The sequence below is a fragment of the Tetrahymena thermophila genome, assembly GCF_000189635.1.
Source record: "Tetrahymena thermophila SB210 genomic scaffold scf_8254664, whole genome shotgun sequence".
NCBI classification, from domain to species: domain Eukaryota; phylum Ciliophora; class Oligohymenophorea; order Hymenostomatida; family Tetrahymenidae; genus Tetrahymena; species Tetrahymena thermophila.
The window spans coordinates 470,749-492,680 of record NW_002476431.1 but is presented as its reverse complement, the minus strand read 5'-3'; the positions used below and the strand labels follow the sequence as shown (position 1 = coordinate 492,680).

Here is a 21,932-nt window from a genome sequence, read left to right as displayed (position 1 = left end):
TTTAAAATTATAAATTTGAAAGAAAAGAAATATATTTAGATTTAATTTTTAAAAGTAAAAAAAAATAAAGGAGATATGATAGATAATCTTATTAAAATTAATTCTTAAGAATTAATTAAATATTTATGAAGTTAAAATATTTATTAATTTTATTAATTAATAATTTTATATTAAATACATATTTTTTCAAAGTTAAAAAATAAATAGAATTTTAAAATCTATCTATCAATCTGTTTTGAAACAAATTTCTATTCAAAGTAAGATTTTTATTTTTATCAATTAGATACATGCTAACCATTACAATGACATATTTGTAAATAAGAAAACATAAATAATTGTAAATATCTATCGATCTATCTATATACTATATAGCTGTATTTATTATAAAATATTTTTGTATATTTATTACTAATTGATTCTTCTTAAAATTTATCTTCAAATTACTTCGGAAATATATATGAAACAATAAACTCTATTCTTTTAAATTAGTTAACATTTTTATTTTTAAAAAATAAGTTATTTAAAATTAATTTTTATAAATAAATCAATTTAAAATTATAAATTTGAAAGAAAAGAATAATATTTAGATTTATTTTTTAAAAATAAAAAAAATAAAGGAGATATGATAATCTGATTAAAATTAATTCTGAAGAATTAATTAAATATTTATGAAGTTAAAATATTTATTAATTTTATTAATTAACAAATTTATATTAAATATTTACATATATTTATTCAAAGTTAAAGTTAATATTTAGAATTTTAAAATCTATCTATCTATCAATCTGTTTTGAAACAAATTTCTATTAAAAGTAAGATATTTATTTTTATCAATTAGTTACATGCTAACCACTTCAATCAATAACCTAATATTCTATATTTCGGATGCTTTATTTTTCTTTTTATAAATTTTAGAATGAGTAAAAAAGATTTAAAGGATATTAATTGGTAATCTTAGATTTCAGAATTAGAGTAATAATAATAGCAATAGAATAGCTTTGATTCCATGATTCCTAGTATTTAAAAATTACTAATATGGCTCATTTATATTACTGGCTTTGGAATGGTTATTTTCCCCTACTTTGCTTTAACTCTTGATCCTAAATTGTAAAAATTATTAATGTAGCCATATATTTTAAATTTAAAATTTTTTTTAAACAAAGCTCAATTCATTTCTGGATTTTAACTGGAATAGATTTTGGCCTCTTTGTCGCATTATTAAAGTAAGCAAAAATTAAAATTTAAAATATTTTAGTATAAAATATAAAGTAGACAGACAGATGATTAAACAATATTTCAATTAAATATAAAAGTATAATTTCAAACTTCTTTATTAGTTTTTCAAGTAAAAGAGATAGTAAAAGAAAATATATAAATAAATAAATACAAATGGGATATACTTTTAATAGATATATATAAAAGAATTCTTACACAATTTTTCATAAAATTTAAACCTTATTCATAATTGTATGATATTAAATAGTTTCAAGAGATTTGTTGTTTCTGGAAATACTCTATAATAAAATGATGAAATTGATGACAAGAAATAAGACGTTGTATCAAACGAAAGTAATAATTCGTCAAAAAAATAACAAAATTAGTAGAAAAAAATTAAAAAGAATAATTGAAAAGAAATATTTGTTTTTCTATTTTTGATTTTGATACGTGTAGTTTGCTAAATTAAATTAATTAAGTAATTTACCAATAAATTTCATACAAATTATTATTTTGATATTAATTTAAACTCTATTAAATGATTAAAGGTTATTATCTATTATATTACCCTCTTAACAAATGGTTTTGCATACTATCATATGTATTCGCTCTGCATATTTAATTTATACAATGTTAAAGCAAGATAAGTAATTAATTAAATAAATAATTTTGAAACAAAAATTAGATAATTAATTGAATTAAAAAGAATTACTATTTGGGAGATAAAAATATAATGAACAACATCAAGAATTTTTTAAACAGAAAAAGTAACATTTTAATTTTTCTAATCTCTAAAACTAAAAAATATTTCATATATGTAGGTTTATTGGCATTTGGTTTAGGAGCCGCTATAGTTTATCCATAAATAAACTCTAATTTTGAGCTCTACTATTCGGACACTAAATTAAATTAATTTATCAAAAACAAATGTAATGAGATTAAAAAAGGGTATTTCCTTCCCACTCCTTATCTTGGGTATGGCATTTTATAAGCTATCTTTGGATCTAAATCATAATTTAGACATGAAAAAATAAATTATGAAAAAAAATATATCGATTTTGGTGATTATGGCGAGTTACGCTATGGTAAAAATTTATTTCTACTTAGTCCTAAATTCAACTAAAACTTTTTTTTAATCTAATTCAATACTTTTACCTATTTATATATATCAAATAGATGTAGCTAAATTGCAAGATGAAACTATTGTACCTATTGAAAAAAGAGAGAAAAATAAAAATAATTGTCTTGTTATACTTCTAGGAATCACAGCTTCATCTCAAGAACCTTACGTTGAGTATGTTTAAAATTTAATTTTTTGAGTTTCAGCTTGAGTTGTCTATATTATTAATCTTCTAATTTATAAAATCCCCCTCCATTCATAACCAGCAAGCAATCTTTCTATTATTTAAAAAATCCTCTCTTTAATTGAGTTTATTTAAAAAAACTCTAAGAAATTCAGAAATTAATTCTTCATAATATTTATTTAAAAAATAAGTATTCAAGCAAAACCAATTTTATGTATTTTGATTTACATTAATTAATTCAAATAATTCAATATTTATAGAAACATGACAGCAGAAGCATTAAAAGAAGGTTACACTGTTGTCTTGTATAATGATAGACTTTATAATAATTACGAAGACAAGGGTAGAATATTCCCGAGAGAAGGTTACTACTCAATAGAAGTAGATTTTGAAAAAACTCTCTCATAAATATAGAAAGATTTTTCTGGATATAATTTTTATGCTGTAGGACATTCATTTGGTGCTAATACATTAGTAAAGTACCTGGGAAGCCATAAAAATAATAATCCATTCAAGGGAGCAGTATCAGTAGGAAATCCTTTTGATATTAAATAAGCATTTGCTACTCTAAGACCAACTTTTGATAAATATCTAGTAGAGAGTCGCTAAACTGTTCTTAAAATGAGATAAAGCTTATTGTAAAACCCTCCACCTCATATAAATATCAACTTAGAGAAGGCATTAAAGGCTGTTAATACAACAGAATTCGATGAACACTTTTCTAAGCATTTGTATGGTCACAAATCTATTTTTGATTATTATGAAGATTTAAGCTGGTAATTAATTCTTAAATTAATTTTTAATCATTATTTTTTATTTTTGGGTAAAGGTGATGTAATCTTCGTCACTTAACTTATCCACTAGCTTTAATTTAAATTTTTATAATTATTACAAAAGTATAAATTAATTGAAGAATGTTAAAATTCCTCTCCTATGCTTGAATTCAAAAGATGATCCTTGTATTCATCATTCAACTATTCCTTTCAATATCTCAGAGATAAATTAAAACGTTATGCTTTTAGTCACAAAATGCGGTAAATAAATCAAAAAATAATTTTTTTAAAATTTTATAATTAAATTTACCTTTATAATTAAAAGGTGGCCATGTTGGCTGGTTCGAAGGTATTTTCACTCCAAAGAGATGGTACATGAAACCAACTCTTGAATTTTTAAATGCTTTGACAGATTATTCATGCTCTTAACTGTGAAAATAGTTTAATCATTTTGTATTTATAAATTTTTAATGAACCTAACTCTACAAGAAAAAATAATATTTACTACTATATTAATAAATAAACTCAACTTTATATTAATTGTAATTATATTTCTTTATATTTCAGGTCTGTAATTTATCACAAAATTTTCATAATAAAACTTTGATTGATATAATTAATAAGTAAAAATATATAATGGACAAGCAAATTTACTGTAAATCCTTATTATATAGTTACATATTCAATCTATAATATATTGTAACTATTCTTTTAAATACTCCATAATTTCTAAAAAACGGTCCATAATATATTGACCCTTAGTGAAGGATCTGCAGTATATAAATTTTATCCAAAAGTATTTTTTAAAAATTTAAATTTGTTTACAAAATATATTTAAATTAGAAACTATGAATTAATATAATATTTAATTATCAATCAGATCATTTATTTAAATTATTATTTTTATATAAATTTATTACTACTATTTTTAAAAATATTTTAATAATTTAAATAAAATTAATAAATCATAATTTATTTTAATTAATAAATCAAAAGAAACTTTTTTCATTAATACAATAATAAATTTTCTATTATTATTAACATTTTTACAAATGAATGTAAACTTATTTTTAACATACATTTCAATTAGTATTTTTCATTAAACCAATTAAGGTAATATTCTATTCACTTATTTCTTCATATCCTCTATTGTTCCATCATTGCATATTGTTATATCAGCCTTTTCTATTTTTTTGCTAATAGGCATTTAAGACTTTATTTTCTTTAATGCTTCTTCTTCACTTATTTTATCACGTTTAACTAGCCTTTCTATTTGAAGTTACTCCTATGATAAGAAAACAACTATTATTGGGTGGCAAATGTACTCTAGGTATTTCGTTTCATATAGAATTGGAGCATCTAGCAACATAACATTTTCTTTTTTTACAAATCCAATTTAGTAAATTTCCTTTAAAATTTCTAGCATTATGTACCATCCTGTTGTTTGTGTAACATGCTTGCGGATAGCTGGATTATTAAATACAAGTTTTCCTAATTCAGCTCTATCTATTTCTCCATTCTCTTACAAAATTTTATTTCCATATCTTTCCTTCAACTTATTATAAGCTGGTTTTCCAACTTCAACAACTCTCCTTGATAATATATCACAATCTATAATTGAGAGCTTTAAAAAATCTTTGAAATAATTTCCTACTGCGGATTTTCCACATGCTATTCCTCCTAATTTAATAAAGAGTAGAATTAAAAAAGAAAGCAATTATACCTTTAAATAAATTACCAGTTAATCCAATAATTGTAATTTTGCTTTAAATGTAGATTGATAAAAAGATTACGGACATAGGCAAACCTACTCTGATATACATGTTTAAGAGCTGAAAATTAAAATATGTTATAAAAAAGTTTGAAATATAGATTATCATAAAAGTTATCATCAAATCTATTTTAAATCTTTTTTTTATCTTTCTCTAATTAAATATAACTAAAAAGCTTATTAAGCTTGAGCATATCAAATAAATTGGATAAACTGCTAATTCTACATAATCAAGCAGAGTTGTTTCTGTCATTTTTTACTTAAAGCTGTGTGTTTTTTTATAAGTTTTACTGATTTCTAGAATTAATATTTAAATAGCAAATAGAAAATTTAATCTAATTAATTTGATTATCTTTTAAAAACGAAAATAAAAATCAAATCTTTATAAATATCAAATAAAAATATTTAAATAAAAAAATAAGCTTGTTTGTTGATTATTATTTAAAAATATATAAAACGAAAATGAAAGAATAATTAATACATTTTTTATTAAAAAAATTTAATCAATCCATTTTAAGATTTTAAGAATTAAATTAATTTTTTAATTAGAATAAATCTAATTTCATAAAAATAAAATAAATTAATAAATAGAAGTAAAATATTTATTTATTTAATCAAACTTAACACTCCACTGCATATTTCGATTAGAGTGTTTTATGATAAATTTAATTTTTTTAAGATATGGTTTAGCTTAAAGATAGATCAGTCCTTTTTTTTAAAAATAAATTTTGAACAAAAAAATACTTTGATATTTATTTAACAAAAAGAATTTGTGTTAAATATTTTAAGATTAAAATTTATAACTCAATATTAACCATATATTTATATTAAAAGCAGTGATTATTAAGTTATTATTTATCAAATGTTATAATTCATTTACAATAATATTTATTTTTATGGTATTTAATTAAAGGTATTTGCTTATTTATTCTATTAATAAAAGTGAATTGAAGAAAAAATTTATTAATTTAAACTGGAAATTTGTTAAATCAATATAATAATTAGCCTTACAAAATTAAATATTGGAAATAATAAGTAGTTACTTAGATTTTTAGTTTTTATAAACATCCTTAGATAATATTCTATAGATAAATCAGTCATATAATATAAATTCTTTAATAAAATCATGAATACACTAGGTAGATTAAATTAAAATGATATAAAAATATAAGCAAATGGTGATATTTACTATGATTCCTCTAGGCGTACATCTACATTAAGTCCCTTAAGGAAATCAATAAGGGCCTCATCAAAAGCTTAATTTAGTAGCACAAAGCAAGAAAGATGGTTACCAGAAATTAAAAAATTTAGTAATACGGTGTCAACTCCTTAATAAAGTACCTAGATTCAAAAAAACATGTCAATACAGCCTTAAGTTTCTGTTTTTACTGATGAATTTGGTTCTTATTAAATAGATATGGACGAAAAAACAATTAGTCAATTTTTAGATATATTCAGAACATATGATGTTAAAAGATCAGGATACGTTGAATAAAAGTATCTTTATGAAATATTAGCTTAGCTTTCTCTCTCATCAAAAAATAGTAATTGTTTACTCTTTTTAAGCACTATTTATTTAATGTCATTAATTGAAATAAACATATTATTGATTTTAAAAAGCTCTTATTATTATCAAAAAATAGTTGAAAAGGTATTTGCATAAGATGTTTTCTCTCGCCCAGGATATTTTAATTTTGAAGAACTTTTAGAAATTATTACAGAGTTAGAAATAGATAAAATAGAATAAATGAATAAAGACTTAGCAGATGAAGATAAAATTATTATAAAACCAGATTAAAAAGTCATTGATCTTATAAAGTAAAAAATTGTTGATGCTTTAATTTTATAAGATATATATAATTAATTAATTTTGCATAAAATTACAAAATTGTTTGACACTACATAACATTTTCTTGTATATCTTAAGGAAATTAGATAATTATAGAAAGCTTTAGGAGAAAGAAGGAAACTATAAAGAGGCATATAGAGCACATCTTAAAATCCTCTAGCTTAGAAGTAACGAATAAAACAAGCAAATTGATAATCTTAGATATATTTAAGATGATGAACTCCTTAAAGTTACAAAGTTATAATCTTAGTAACTTTATGAATTTGATAGAGCTTGGGAATAATTTCTTAGGGAGTACGATTAGACTTCCAAGGATACTGTTGCAACTTTAGAAGTATTGTTCAAAACTCTGAAAAAGTTATAATAACATTTTTTATAAAAAGGAGAGGCACCAATAAGAATTAGAGTAATATTACTAGTAAGTGAAGTAAGAACTAGCTTTAAAATAAAAATTTTCTAAGCATTTGCTTGATTTAAGATATAAAGAGCAAATGTTAGTTAAACTAAAAAACTATCCAGAAGCAGAAAAAATAAAAGTAAAAGCTGATCAACTAGAAGAAATAGAAAAACAACAGTATGAAATATAGGTATTAATTACCATTTTTGTATCTTGATTTAATATCCATTTTTTTCTTTAAAAAGATGTAAGAAACGGTAGAGAATAAAGTAAATACTTTAAGAAAATAACAAGAAATAGCTTTGTAGGGACTTGTACATAAAATAGAATAAGATAGATAGTTATAGCTAAAATAAAGAGATATTGATGCTTAAACTTTACTTACTAAAAATAAAGCTTTGCTTCTAGAATTAAATAATAAGCACATTACAGAGACGAAAAAGGCATAAAATTTACTTAAAGAAAACATGGTTTATAATGATCATCAAGAATTATTTAGAGTTAGAGATCCAAACGACAAATTGATTTTCGAAAGATAAGAGTAAAATCTAGATCGCTTTAAAATATAAAATTAAAATACGTTAAACAAAATAAGATCTTAATCAACATAGAGAAATAGTCCTTACCCATAAAGGTTAAAAACAGATAATGCACCTTATCTTTTATAAATAAATTAATTATTTGGTTCAGCAACTCCTATTCCAGCTTCAATTGTGAGTAAAATCAATCAATTATCTTCTCTTTAGATTAATATTGTTATAAATTTAAAAATAGGAAAAACATAAAGAAATTATAGAAAGGGAAGTACTTCAAATATATCTTACAACTACTGATTCTATCATTTAAATATAATTTAATATCAAACTCTAAAAAATAATTACTTTTAATTAACTAATTTAATAATAATATCTCCTATGTATACAGTTTTCATTTTATAACTAAAATACTTAAGAAATAACAAAATTTAAGTAAAATTTGCTGAATTTTTCTCTATATTTTTAGAAAAGCTTAACAAATTTATTTTTTTAAAAACACTTTATCAAATTAATTTTTTATTTAATTTATCTTTAGTCTATTTTTAAAGTTATAAATTTAATCAATTAAAATTTTTCTAATTAAATGATTAATTAGGTATTTTGTACTTCAAAAATACTAAAAAGTCAATTTATTTATAAACCTTTGCCTGTTTTATTATTACTTTTTTAATCATAAAAACTGAAAAAGTCATCCACTAAAATAATTAAAATACCACTCAAAAAGTCCTTAATTAAACTGGTCCTTAATTAACGAGAATCTACTGTATTTAATCTATTAATTAAAAGGTAACATCAAAATTATTTAGAAAGATAATTTGGCTTTATTTTGATAAGAAAAAACTATGTAAATATAAATTTTTTTCTACTTTTATTGTAAATCTAACATTTTGTTAAAGGTATACAAAGTAATTGTCAAAAGGTAGATTGTTTTTGAAAGAACAAAAAAGAATTTACAAATATTTAATTTTGAGTAATCAGTACTTGTAATTCTAATTAGGTTCATAGTTTATATTTATTTAATTTTTTTTAGTGTTTAATATTGCTAGTTATTAAAAAATAAGTAATTAGTTTTGTAAAAAAACAATTAATCATAAATAAATTATTATAATAAATAGGATTCTAATCAATTTTTTAAAAATTTAATAATAATAATGAGTATTTAACAATCTATGGTAATGATATCGAAAGCAGATTATCCTCTGATTCCTGAAGAAGCCTTTTTATACTTTCCATAACGTATAATCACTTATTTAAATATGGTTTGATATAAAAATGTTTAATTAATATATATAGCATAGGAAATAAAAGTTGGGGATGGAAAATCAGGGTTGAGAAGAATATTTGAAGGTTAAATTGAGTTTGATAAATATGAAATGTAGCAGCTGTAGGATTTTGAATAATATGTAAAATAAAAATAGGCTAAGTTGATTGAATGGTAAAATTAAAATATGCACAGTCATTAATATTAATTTTTTGATAAAAAATAGGTGGGATAATGCTAAAAAGCTTAGGTTTTTGTATGCAAATTAGTTTAAGTATGAAAAAACATTAAAGACAATGGAAACTCATTAAGAATGGAGATCTCAAGCTCTCCCTCCAAAATTTACAGATGAAGTCAAACAATTTTTGGTAGATAATTTAGTGCATATTATCATAACAACTTAAAAATTTTTATTTTTTGTGAGTGATTACTAAGCATAAAAAATTTTATACATAAAAAGGAAACTGGTGCATTCTATGTTCATGGTAGAGATAATAGATTTAGACCTGTTTTAGTGATTAATGTGAAGAGATTAAATTTTAAAAATGTAAGCAGTTTAGATTTTTTTTAGATAATAGATAAATAAATTTTAGTTATAAATATGATTCATGCTACCTAAAAAACAACTAATTTTTTATGAGTATATAAATTTAAGAAATAGAAGATAATAAAAATTGTAAATACTAAATAAAATTAAGTGAATATAGATTTTATTTAATTGTTTGAATAAGAAGGATTTATTACCTACCACTCGTTGATTAATTTTTTAATTTAGTTTTATATTACTTTAATTAATCAAAATATACAACCTAGAATAGCAAAATAAAAAAATTTTTAACTAGAAAGGCAAATTTATAATTTAATTGTAACACTTAATAATAACTATTAATAATCAACTCATTAATTAATTTAAAATAGATAAAGATTCAACTTATATTAGATAGTATGACTTATTTCTTTGAGTTTATATTAAACAACATGATGCTTCCTGGTTAGGTATTTTTATTTACATATAATTTTTTGTATGTAACAATTAATATAAAATCAAACAAGCAAAAGCGTTTATAAATATTATAAAACACATTAAAAAATATAAATTAGATTGAAAACTGGGTTGTTATTTTAGATCTTGGTAATATTGGGTTATCAAGTCTACCTATAAATGGACTTAAGTAAATCATGGGATATCTCTCTTCAAATTATCGTAGCAGAATGTTTGCAACCTATGTAGTCAATACCCCTTCATCTATTTTTATCCCTTATAAAATTATAAAGGGATTCTTAGAAGAAGCTACCATTAAAAAGATAAGTTTTTACAATAACGGTAATCCTAAACCACTTTTTACTCATTGTCACAAATCATAAATAGAAAGCACTTATAATGGTGATTCAAAGCCTGTAAATTAAAATTATTGGTAAATTAATTAATTTAAATTATTGTAAGATATTTAAAGGAATGAATGAATTTTATAATTAAATTGATTTTTCTATAATTAAAGTAAATAATAGTAAACAAATTATTTTTTAAAATTAAAGGCCTCCTAAAGTTATCAGCAATTAATACTAATTGATTGAAGAAAATCTTCATAGTATTTTTCAAAGCAAAGATGAATATAACAAATAATATAAATCAGGATTATTGAAAAGAAATGTTACTTTAAAAGAGTATATAGAAGGATCTGAAGAAAACAATTAAGTCAATCCTGAAAGTATAAATCTCATCAGTTTTACTAAGAAAAAAAATGAAATTTTTAGCACTAGGGAATTATAAGATGTTTAAACTCCTTAAAGAAACTATGAACATAAAAAGAATTTTGATATTTAAAGATCCCTAAATATTGTCAGTGATATATAAAATTCAGGAAATTAATCTTAAAATAATAGTAATATATAAAATATGCATAAAAGTGTGTAGTATAAGCCTCCAAAATCTTCATTAGCCCAATTTGGTAAAGAAGATCTTTCAAAAAATTAAATTGAAGAGTTCGATGAAGATAACGATGAAAAGCAATCAAACTAAAATAAAATGGGATGGGTTAATTAAGATCAATCACATGTAACATCAAATATGGCAGATAATGTCTCTGTAGCTCATGAAACATACATTGAGAAAGTTGGCGATGAACCTTCAATAAATCTGGTTATAGTTAAGCGTAATAATTAATTTAATTAAAATATTTCTTAATAATCTTTCTATTCGCAATATGGAAAACAAAGTGCATATTTCAGTAATTTCACAAAAATTTTGTAATCATACTTCCTTCATGCCTGACTTGTCCTATCAAGGAAAGTTAAGAGTGTTAAGGAATAATATAATTTAATTATTTTGTTTTTTTTTTACTTTTAAATACAATATTTTCATGATGCTAATTAACTAAGTAAAAATAGAGCACAAATTTAAAAAAAAGATGTTTTATTTTGAGTGTGTTTTTACAAATGAATATCAAGGCACTTGTCAATATAGAGTGAAAGAGAGAGATTAGATAAATATTTGTGTGTTAAATTCTTTTTTAAATTTTATTTGTATAAATTAGAACATAAAATGAATTCAGAAATTTTTAGATAATGAACGATTTAAAAAAATATCATTAAATTATTTATCTTAATTAACTAAACTCATACATTTTATAGTTACTAAAAATAAAACCTACTGAGCCTTCTTACTCTCTAAAAGCTAAATAGCGAAATTAAAAAATAATCTGAATAAAATAAAAAATCATCATATTTTTATAGCAATAATTTTGCACTTTTAAACAAATAGAGAAAAAAATTCTAGTTCAATTAATCTTAATCATTAATTAAAAAATGTGCAAAGTTAAATAAATAAATTAATTAAAAAATATAATTTCAGCTATTTTTCAAAATTTATTATTCTCAAATAATTAAATAAACAAATAAATTAATTACCATTTTTATAAATATATTTATATTTAATTTTATATACTGTATGCATGCATTTTGATAATTTTAATATTTATCTCTTCATTTTTCTAAGATAAGTGCCTACCTAAAATTAATTAAATTAAAACAAATTTATTATGTGTAAATTGATAAAATTAAATTTATCCTAAGCAGCTAGGATTATTTTAAACAAAAATATTAATGCAATAAATAAAATAATTAACAAATAAAGATAGAAGACAAATAGAAGGATATGTATGTATTTATCTTCAATAAATAGGATTTTTTTGTTTCTAAAAGAAAAAAGAAATAATTATGTGTTTTATTTAATTTGATTGTATTAAAGGAATTAAAATTCTAGAGTACCCCAAAAAAATAAATTAATTAATGATTTGATTATGTTTTTTTACAAATCTTTTTCATAAAATTGGTCATCGATCTTATTAACTTTTTTATCATAAAAAAATTGAAGTTAATTAAACTTTTTTACCTCAATTTCTTACAAAATCTAAAAAATTTAAACTTAGTTACAATTATATGCATGAAATTTAATATGATTACCAATTTAACTTAGTTTTAATCATAAATGAATAAAAAAATTGATAGCTAGTATGTACTATAATATATTTTACACTTTAATAATTTACAGATTTCTAAATTAAAATATGATTGTAAGATTTTTTTGATTTGCTCCAAAAAAAACTTAATTTTTTTTTAATAATTTAATTTTACTGGAAGAAAAAATAGTGGCTTTAAACAAAAATACTCCAACTTACTTTATCTTACATTATGACTTAGCACTTCATTTAATATCATATTATTGTACAAATATTACTGTATAGAACATCTTTTAAGTGGAATTTTATATTTTAATGTATTTAAATAAGTAATTAGTAGTAATTAATATATTTTTAATTGAAATATATTTTACAAATTTAAATCTTTAATAACTTGAATAATCACAATTTTATGAGTAATATAAAAATAAATTAAACGATTGTCTTTTTTACGTGAAAAAACATACAAACAAAATATTTAAATATTTTTTTAAACTAGAATAAGCGAATCAGTTCCTAGAGTATTAGCTTGAAAAAAAAAAAAAATTGGCTTTCTATTTTGTCTGCCAATAAGATTTGAAATATAAAAATCATATAAATTTCAATAGAACAAATAAATATTTAAAACTAATTTAAGTGAAGAGATTAACCATCATCTGCTCTGATAAATTTAAAGTGCTAACTCAAATAACAATCTTATCATTTTAATGAAAGCAAAAAAAAAATTGAAAGAATTCTTAAGATTGTAAATAAACATCACATTAAGTTATAAACAATAATCTAATATGGGTACGTAAGCAAGTTTAAGATAATTTATTTATTCTGAGAGGGAAATTTATATAAATTAATAAAGTTTTTAATTATATTCAAATAAAAAGGACAAGCGAAAAAATAAGTAAAAAAAACTATAAAAAAATTAAAATAAATATTTAGTTTACCAACAACTTGAAAGAAGCAGAAAAAGAAAAAAATAAAAAGAAAAGAGAGAGACAACTCACTTTGTAAAAACCGAAAAAGAAAAGGAATTAAATAACTTAGTTTTAGAGAAAAAGAAGAAAATTGAAATAACCAACCTCTTATAAATAATACAAACAGAAGAAATACCAACTATAGAGTAACTTATTTTCCTTTCTTCTTCAAATATAAAGAATTTAACTACGACATTTAGATTTTTACATTATCAATCACACTAATTATTGAAATTATTTAATTATATTTAAGATGAAGCCTGCATCATTTTTTGACGACGATTATGGAAAATTACAAAAGAAAATCTGGGATCCAGTACCCGGCAATAAGACTGTTAGCAACCTTGAAACTGTTTATTTATGCAATCAATTTTATAAGAGATCAAAGAAAGTAGGTAAATCTAAGCAAATCTACTACGTTCTCACTGAAGAAGGACTCTATTAAGTTAAAAAAAATGAAGTACTTTGTGGTTTTATGGATTTAACTTGCGTTAAGATGGACCTCTTGATAGAGGTTTAGGATGCTAAAACTATAGACACAAGCTTGGACAGTAATCCTAATAATGTTCATGGATTCCGTCTTTCCCGTAACGGCAAATCAATTGAATTCTACACAAATGATAACTTACTCTACAAGAATTGGAAAAATGTCCTTATCTATCGTTGTATTTAAAGTACTTTTCATGAAGAGTTTATTGTAACCAAGATGATTGGTAAAGGTTCTTTTGCTAAAGTCTATCTTGCAACAAAGAAGTCATAAAATATCTAATATGCAATTAAAGCCTTCAATAAAGAATTCATGCAAAATTAGCACAAAGGTAAAGAGTCCTTAATAAATGAAATTTCGATTATGCGTTAATTGAACAATGATCATTTAATCCGTCTTTATGAAGTATACGAAACCACTAACTCCATTTACTTTGTTGTTGATCTCTTGAATGGTGGTGAATTACTTCATCGTATTCGTGAAAAAGGATCTATAAATGAAAAGGAGCTCCGTGTCCTAATACGTAATCTTATTTTAGCCTTAGAGCATCTCCATTAGAAGAATATCATGCATAGAGATTTAAAGCCAGAAAATCTCCTTTTAAAGTCAAAATAATCTGATTCTGAAATTGTCGTTGCTGATTTTGGTCTTGCTACTCGTATAGATATTCCTAATATTTTGTTTAAACGTTGCGGTACTCCTGGTTTTGTAGCTCCTGAAGTTCTCCTTTACAAGGTAAATAAATAATGATTTTTAAACTAAACAAGTCACATCATCTTATCAATTTAATAATCAATATAAGAAAACCAGTTTATTTTTAATTCTATTTTAACATTATTTCCTAAAAATTATAAAAATCAAATTAAATTGCATCATTTTGCTAATTTTTTGCCAGCAATCATAACTTATGCAGTAAATTATATTTAATTTCTACTTATTTAAAATGCTACAAAGATTAAAAATTAGATGTATCTATATTATAAACCTAAAATCTTACAATTTATTGTTCATTATTTAGGATTTAATAGTTTTTTTATTGAGTTGCTAAATACACCAAAAACAATCAAAGATACCAATCAAGCGCTTATTCTTAAATTATTTAGTCATCATAATTATTTAAATTAGGTTCTATATAATAAATAGTATAGCCATATCATACCATCTAATAAAAAAACATTTTAAAATCAGCTTTAGGTTTATAGTTTAAAATATAATTTAGCTGAAGTTAAAAATGGAAGAACAATTTAATATTTAGCATTAATAAAAAATAGGTAGATCTATCTAATTATTTAAATAATGAATGAGTCAAATTTTTTTTTTAAACTAATTAAAAATAATTAAGGAATTTGAAATAAACTTTTTTAAAAAAATATCTAAAAATAAATAAATAAAATAATGAATGAATGAATAAAAAATTAAGTAATTATAGTCAAGCAAAATATAGTTTAAATATTTAAATAGCTATTTATTTATCTACAACTGACTTATTTTTCTAATAAGTAACTAAAATAAACAAACAAAAGCAATTTTTATTTATTAACAATAAATTTTGATAACAAATAGACATTTTAATTCTTATATTGTTTTGTTTTTAATCTATTTTAATTAATGCAAATTATTTTTTAAAATATTAGGAAGGTGATCCTTTTTACACTACTTAGTGCGATATTTTCTCTGCTGGTATAATATTCTATCTCTTATTAGTAGGAAAGTAGCCATTCTAAGGAAAGGACTATAAGTAGATTCTAAGAGCAAATAAGGCTTGCGAAATTAGATATGATTTACCAGAGTTTGAAAAAATTTCTAATGCTGCCAAAGATTTACTCAAAAAAATGTTAGATGCTCGTCCTGAACACAGATTTTCAGCTACTTAATGCTTATAACATCCTTTCTTGCATCTCGATGGAGAATATTAACCTGGCGATATTTCTTGTGGCAACTTGGGATCTTATGAAGTAGAATTCTTAGCTAATGTTCGTAACAAATAGTTAGACTCTTAAGAAATGATTGGATCTTTAGCTTTACACTCAACTGGAAAATTACCAATCAATGGTAATGTGAATACTATCGGATCTCTCTCAACTTACTCTAACTCATCTATCACTAATCTTGAAAGAAAAAATACTTCTTCAGGTCCTGGTGCAAGTATCTTTAATAAAGGAAGATCAGACAGTATAGATTAAAATATGACCGGCACTCCCTCTAGCCGTAAATCTAACAACAATTCACTATTCAAGGCAACATTGATCAAAAACAGTTATCACACCTCATAATTTGGTGGTAACGAAGAAAGAAAAGGTAGAGATGATGAATACGAAGAAAATTGTGATGTTGGTGAGGAAAACTCTCCTGTTTGCAATTCAGTTAACAAAATGAATATAGAAAAATCAATGAAGCACAATCCTTCTAAATGCGATGAATCCTCTAACTCTCCTAAATCTGCAGGTACTATAGGTACTCCAACAAACTCTGCAAAGTATGGAAAATCTACTATAGCAAAGAAATGAAATGTTTGATGAGAGTGAAGAAGTAAACAAAAAATACACAAAAATAATAAATTGTATCCTAAAGAAAGCAGCAAAAGTTTTAAACTTATAACTTAAATAATTATTTATTGATGACAACATTTTTCTGAAATAGTTAAAATAGTTAAATTCACTCTCGCTCATTAATTCATTGAATCATTCATTCATTCATCACTCTTTTAATATTTGTCTTAACATTCATTATATCTATTAAACTTATATAATTATCAACTTATGTTCAAAATTTAAATTCATATGTTTTTTCACTCATTTCCTCAATATAACAACACTACCTACTTATATACACACAATCATTTATACATACAACCATGAATGCATACTTTAAAATAATAAAATGTTTTTTGATTTATGTTTAAATTTTATAAAGGACAAAATAAATATAAAAAATATATTACTATTTAATGGAATTTTTTTTAATTTAAGTCAAAAATTTTTATCAAACAAGTTTTTTCTTTCATCTTCTTTTACGTAAAAATTATTAAAGTCTAAAGCTGTATTAAGAGGGACCCCTATTTTTAAAAAATAATTTCCATAACTTAATTTAAGGTTATTTATTAATTTACATTCTTATTTTAGTCCTATGTCGCCATATTTCTACAAAAAGCTGATTATTAGAATATTGTGTCTATCAAAATTTTATTTTAAGGAAGCAAAATCAGACTTTATTCTTTATAATTCACCCTTCATGGTATATAAATCCAGTGTTTCGGTTGCTTCAAGTCTCTAAATTAAAGCATGAAAATCACAGCAATATTTAAGAAGACTTGATATAATTGGGAAAATATTTTCAGTTTTTTTCGAAAGGAAACATAAGTCAGCTATCTTCTTTAAATATTGCTTGTGCATATCAATAAAGCTTGCAATATTATATTCTTAAGATACTTCATTTAAAAACTACTATGTAATTTCTTAAATTATAATTACAAAAGTTGAATATTAAAATGAATTAGTAAAGTTCAAAAATTATTTTTAAAGCAAACACATTTTCCATTTTATGTTTTTAATTTCCTTGTTTAGCCTTGCTTACTCTTCTAAGTCTACCTCTTCATCCATTTAGCTATTTCCTCTGTAAATTTCATCATCATCAGAATCAGAATAAATATTTTTTTAGGATTTTAAATTTTTTTATTTTTTTTGAGATAAATTTAATTTATTCTTCATCCTAGAATCATCAAAAAATCTCATTTTCTTCAAGTAGTAGCTTTTAAAAAATAAAGGTAAATTTAAAAAATAAAACTTTTGAAAAATTTACTTTTTGTCAAGCAAGAAATGCTATGATTTTTTTAACAGGAGTAAGAACTAGTATATATGATTATATAAGAATATAGAATCTTGATCGAATATCGCATCTAATGGGTAAGGAGCCTAAGTTAAAATTTTTATTTTTTAATATTCCTTTAATTATAAATTTTACATCGAATTTTATTTTTAAATTTTTTAGATAAGTGTTAACGGGATCATGAAGAACTTCTATTGAAAAGTACTCACTTAGATTTCTTATAAATGGCTAGTTTGAATTTGTAATTAGCTCTTTGAAATAGTTCTTTAAACTAGATGAGTTTTTCAGTGTATCATAAGTTTCTAAGTTATCAAATAAGTAATTTAAAAATTCAGTGCTTATAAATCCGTTTTCCATAAAATAAATATGCCTTAAAGCTTAAAAATGCTCTAACAGTTTAAAATCATTCATTAAAATAGATCCTAAATATTTCTTAACTTATCTATCCATTTAATTTATGCTAAACTCTATTGATAAATCAAATAACCTCATGAATTAGCTTGTAAATCCTTTTTTATCTAGGAGCTAATTTATCTTTTTATTTAGGTTGACTTTCTCGTTCTTTTAGACTACATTCGTGTTTATTTGCTTTTTTTTAAAAATCATATAAAAAAATACAAAAAAATACTTATATAACTTACTTTAAGCTCAGGAATAACTTGATTTAAAAATGAATCTTAAATCGTGAACACAGACTAATTAAATATTTCACTATGATTCATTGTAAATATGTTAAAAGGGTTGTCCTTAATTTTTGAATTATCTAATTCTTCCTACATTTAATTTTCATCAACAATAATTGATTAATGCAAAGAGTTCTTATCGAAATTATGAGTTTATTCTTTTAGCTAAAAGATATCTCTTTCTTTTTATTATTTGAATTAGTTCTTTTATTTTAATATTGAGGATATACTCAAATTTTTTAAAATTTGCTTTGGCTAATCTTTGGTTTTATCTTATTGATGTGTATTATTTTATTATAATGTAATTTAGTTTTTATTTTATGCACTTTCAATGTCTAAAACATTTTACTTTTCTGGTTATTGCTAATTATTTTTTAGTATTTCATTGCATATATCTACAGAATTTTATTAGCTCTTATCTATCCTCTCAATAGCTTCAGAAATTTAGTTTTTTATCTATTCTCTTATATCTTCAATTTTTAGCTTTAATAAAAATATTTTTTAATATATTATAATTCGCTAATTTATTTTTTTACTTTTTGTTCCACAAATACTCTTTAATCATGCTCGTTAAGAATATACCCTATTAATCTTACATTTTTACCAATTTAAAGGATTGTCTACTCAAATTTTTACAAAAATTAAGGAGTGGCACTTTTATTTTAAGATTACTCTACCTTTTTTAAAAAGGATTAAAATGTAGATTTTCAAACTAAATTATATGAAAAAGTAAATTACTTGATAAAGTCTAATCGAAAAATCCTTGACCCAGTTTATCTAATGATCAATATGCTAATAAATCTATTATGTCTACTGCTAATTTTAGTTTCTAATATTATTTTTTATAAAGAATTCAGAGTATTTGTCATAAAAAAAACCACCATGAAGCCAATCATTTAGTATGGATAGATAAGGCTCAATTGAAAGTATAAAAAGCTAGCAGTTCAGTTATTATAAATGAGAGTACTAGCAATAATGTTAACTGTTAATTTATAGCTAAAAATATAAAAAATCTATGACTTAGCAAGCTATGTAGCTCTAAACATTCTTATTATCCTCATGTTAATTTGCATTACTTTCATCAATCATTTCTGTATTTTGTTCCTTCAAGTTTTACTTTTTAAATATCTCAATAGCTCCTTCTAAAGTGTTCATCATCATTCTCATCTCCATTTAATATTCCCTTAAACCTTTAAATAATTCAATCAAAGAAACAGTCTTATCAAGCATGAACTTATATTTTTCTTCAAGAGTGACTTAAATTTCATTTCTCTTTACTATTTTTTTATATTTTTAATAGAACATTTTTTGAAAAGAAAAAATATGTTAATATAAAATGATACTTTAAGCAGATTGATGCAAAAACACTAAATGAAATGCATTTAAAAATTGTTAGAATTATTAGTAAAATGCCTGAATTGAGGCTAGAAAGGCTTAGAAAGTAGTTCCTATTTCTAATTTATCATACTATTCTCTGTAAAACTAAAATTTTAATAGCTAATTTGCAAAATCTATGCAACAATCAATCATATTTTCAAGAGTTGAAGGTGTTAGGTGATTCACTTATATCTTTTTTTTGAGCTTAAATTATGGGGGCTGCTCATCAACTAACACAAAGGTTTAACTTGGTTAATTTTAAAGCATTAAAATTATATCCTATATAATTTAGCGCTCAGTTTTATTTTAGTATATCCAATGATTCAACTATATTTAGGAATCTCCGTTTGAGCTTATCTAGGTATTTACAGTCCTACTTAAATTCTCTTTGATATAATTTTCATAGATTTGAGCAAGACTATTAGGATCTTTGAATAAATCATTCTTAGTAAATTATCTGGCTGCTAAAAAAAGTTGCTTTTCTTCTTCCTTCTTTTATTCTGAGAGGAATTCCTCATAGCTTCGCTTTTGTAATGATGATTTCTTTAATATACTTTATTGAGTAATATTCCAAAAAGATTAATTCGTTTATATACCTCTTAGATATACACTGGAAGCATTATCATTCTATTACTTTACTTGATCATACGTATCGTTTTAATTTAAGTTAGTAACTTATAATAGTGAATCCTTTTAGCGGTGAATACCAGAATCATTAGCATTTCTAAATGAAACTATTTTGCTTTAATCAACTGATTTATCTGCATTTGATAAGCTTGATATATTTTTTATTATTCCTTGTTTTTTAGTTGACTGATTCTCATTACTAAAAACATCAAACTTTTTTTATTCAAATATATTTGAATTTTTATTAAAATATTTTGTTTTATCTTCTTTATTTAATCCTGAAACATTTTCAATTTCTTCTTGTTCGTTTTCGTCCTATTCCTCTTCATCAAGCTCACTTTCTTCACTACTGCTTTCAAAAACGTAATCCTCATCATATTTCTTTTGAATTTTTAATAAATATTTTATTAGCAAAATAAATAAGTAATAGAAAATATTACTTAAAGTAATGCCTTTTACATTTCTAATATTTAATTATTTTAAATTTGAAATTTAAGATCTGCAGCTTTCATAGATTCTTGAAAGCTTTATTAAGTTTACAATTTTTCTTTATTTGCTTAATATTTTTTGTCGAAATCATCTCCCTCTTAATGTGAAGAAATAGGATTATTTGACATTAATAGCAAGAACTGAAGGATTGAATAATGAATATCTGGCACATGAGGTTTTAGCTTTTTTTCCATAAATTTATCAACTAATTTTTACAATTTTTCAGACTTATTCTTTTGAAGATGTATCTCAAACTTTTCTTGTAAACTAAAGTATTTTTTAGGAATTAATTTTATAAAAACCATTAAATGTAAGCATAAGTAAATAAGTATTACCCATTTAACTCTCGCTTTACTCTAAATTTATCAACTGTTAGGAACCTATGATTTTTTATATTTGATATAATGTATTCAAAGGCTATAGTAAAGTTTTCATCATTTTCCTAAATTAGAATAAAGGAATGCTTCTAATAAACATGTTTTTTATAATAAAATATTGAGTGAGTAGAAATTACATCAAAATCAGTCATGGAACTAATTAAACCTTTAACTAGTGTTTAAATTTATATTTCTATTCTAGTTTTATAATCGGGTTCTAGTTTTGTAGCCATTTTTGATAAGGAAAATTGCTTTTTTTGTTTGTATGTTCTTTACTAAGTTTGTTTGGATTTTAATAAATAAATATTTCAAAAAAAATATAATAGATCTTAAATTTAAAAATTAACTACAAAAATAAATGATTTATCAAATAATGCTTATAATTTAGTAGTAATAATTATAAATAATTTTTGGCGCTTCTTACTTTGATAAAAATGAAAGGATAATTAATAAGATATCTAAATTAAAAAAACATTTTAAATTAACTTTAAACTATTTTTACTCATTAATAACTTATTTCCATGAAATTTTTAAT

General features: G+C 22.4%; 7 protein-coding genes across 7 annotated transcripts; 5 read left to right on the top strand and 2 right to left on the bottom strand. All coding sequences in view use genetic code 6, as the record gives it.

The window, feature by feature from the left end:
• Positions 1-729: 729 nt before the first annotated feature.
• TTHERM_000523049 (transmembrane protein, putative) lies at positions 730-1,628 on the top strand (the record flags this gene model as incomplete). Its single annotated transcript, XM_012797334.1, has 4 exons — positions 730-812; positions 916-1,107; positions 1,164-1,223; positions 1,484-1,628. The coding sequence occupies exons 2-4, from the start codon at positions 917-919 to the stop codon at positions 1,626-1,628; spliced, it is 396 nt and encodes a 131-aa protein (XP_012652788.1). The 5' UTR covers positions 730-812; position 916.
• A 320-nt stretch (positions 1,629-1,948) lies between these two features.
• On the top strand, positions 1,949-3,727 carry TTHERM_00523040 (alpha/beta fold hydrolase; the record flags this gene model as incomplete). Its single annotated transcript, XM_001014482.3, has 6 exons — positions 1,949-1,982; positions 2,037-2,300; positions 2,392-2,509; positions 2,780-3,295; positions 3,417-3,553; positions 3,618-3,727. The coding sequence occupies 6 exons, from the start codon at positions 1,949-1,951 to the stop codon at positions 3,725-3,727; spliced, it is 1,179 nt and encodes a 392-aa protein (XP_001014482.2).
• A 560-nt stretch (positions 3,728-4,287) lies between these two features.
• On the bottom strand, positions 4,288-5,408 carry TTHERM_00523030 (dephospho-CoA kinase). The gene is made up of 2 exons (XM_001014481.3): positions 5,031-5,408; positions 4,288-4,972 (listed from the first exon to the last, which is right to left on the bottom strand). Exons 1-2 carry the CDS (start codon positions 5,314-5,316, stop codon positions 4,389-4,391), a joined length of 870 nt encoding a protein of 289 aa, XP_001014481.3. The 5' UTR covers positions 5,317-5,408; the 3' UTR covers positions 4,288-4,388.
• Positions 5,409-6,057: 649 nt separating this feature from the next.
• Positions 6,058-8,142, top strand: TTHERM_00523020 (hypothetical protein; the record flags this gene model as incomplete). Its single annotated transcript, XM_001014480.3, has 6 exons — positions 6,058-6,607; positions 6,707-6,881; positions 6,991-7,246; positions 7,296-7,499; positions 7,555-8,026; positions 8,084-8,142. Exons 1-6 carry the CDS (start codon positions 6,190-6,192, stop codon positions 8,140-8,142), a joined length of 1,584 nt encoding a protein of 527 aa, XP_001014480.3. The 5' UTR covers positions 6,058-6,189.
• An 854-nt stretch (positions 8,143-8,996) lies between these two features.
• Positions 8,997-11,675, top strand: TTHERM_00523010 (CRAL TRIO domain protein; the record flags this gene model as incomplete). The annotated part of the gene is made up of 8 exons (XM_001014479.3): positions 8,997-9,081; positions 9,139-9,280; positions 9,333-9,474; positions 9,567-9,653; positions 10,025-10,102; positions 10,208-10,521; positions 10,643-11,259; positions 11,641-11,675. 8 exons carry the CDS (start codon positions 8,997-8,999, stop codon positions 11,673-11,675), a joined length of 1,500 nt encoding a protein of 499 aa, XP_001014479.2.
• Positions 11,676-13,785: 2,110 nt separating this feature from the next.
• On the top strand, positions 13,786-16,526 carry TTHERM_00523000 (Serine/Threonine kinase domain protein; the record flags this gene model as incomplete). Its single annotated transcript, XM_001014478.3, has 2 exons — positions 13,786-14,754; positions 15,654-16,526. 2 exons carry the CDS (start codon positions 13,786-13,788, stop codon positions 16,524-16,526), a joined length of 1,842 nt encoding a protein of 613 aa, XP_001014478.1.
• A 462-nt stretch (positions 16,527-16,988) lies between these two features.
• TTHERM_00522990 (Spc97/Spc98 family protein) lies at positions 16,989-21,630 on the bottom strand (the record flags this gene model as incomplete). The annotated part of the gene is made up of 11 exons (XM_001014477.2): positions 16,989-17,074; positions 17,129-17,766; positions 17,818-17,930; positions 17,980-18,432; positions 18,486-19,010; positions 19,064-19,204; positions 19,266-19,804; positions 19,871-20,912; positions 20,972-21,287; positions 21,356-21,462; positions 21,535-21,630. The coding sequence occupies 11 exons, from the start codon at positions 21,628-21,630 to the stop codon at positions 16,989-16,991; spliced, it is 4,056 nt and encodes a 1,351-aa protein (XP_001014477.2).
• Between the last annotated feature and the right edge of the window lie 302 nt (positions 21,631-21,932).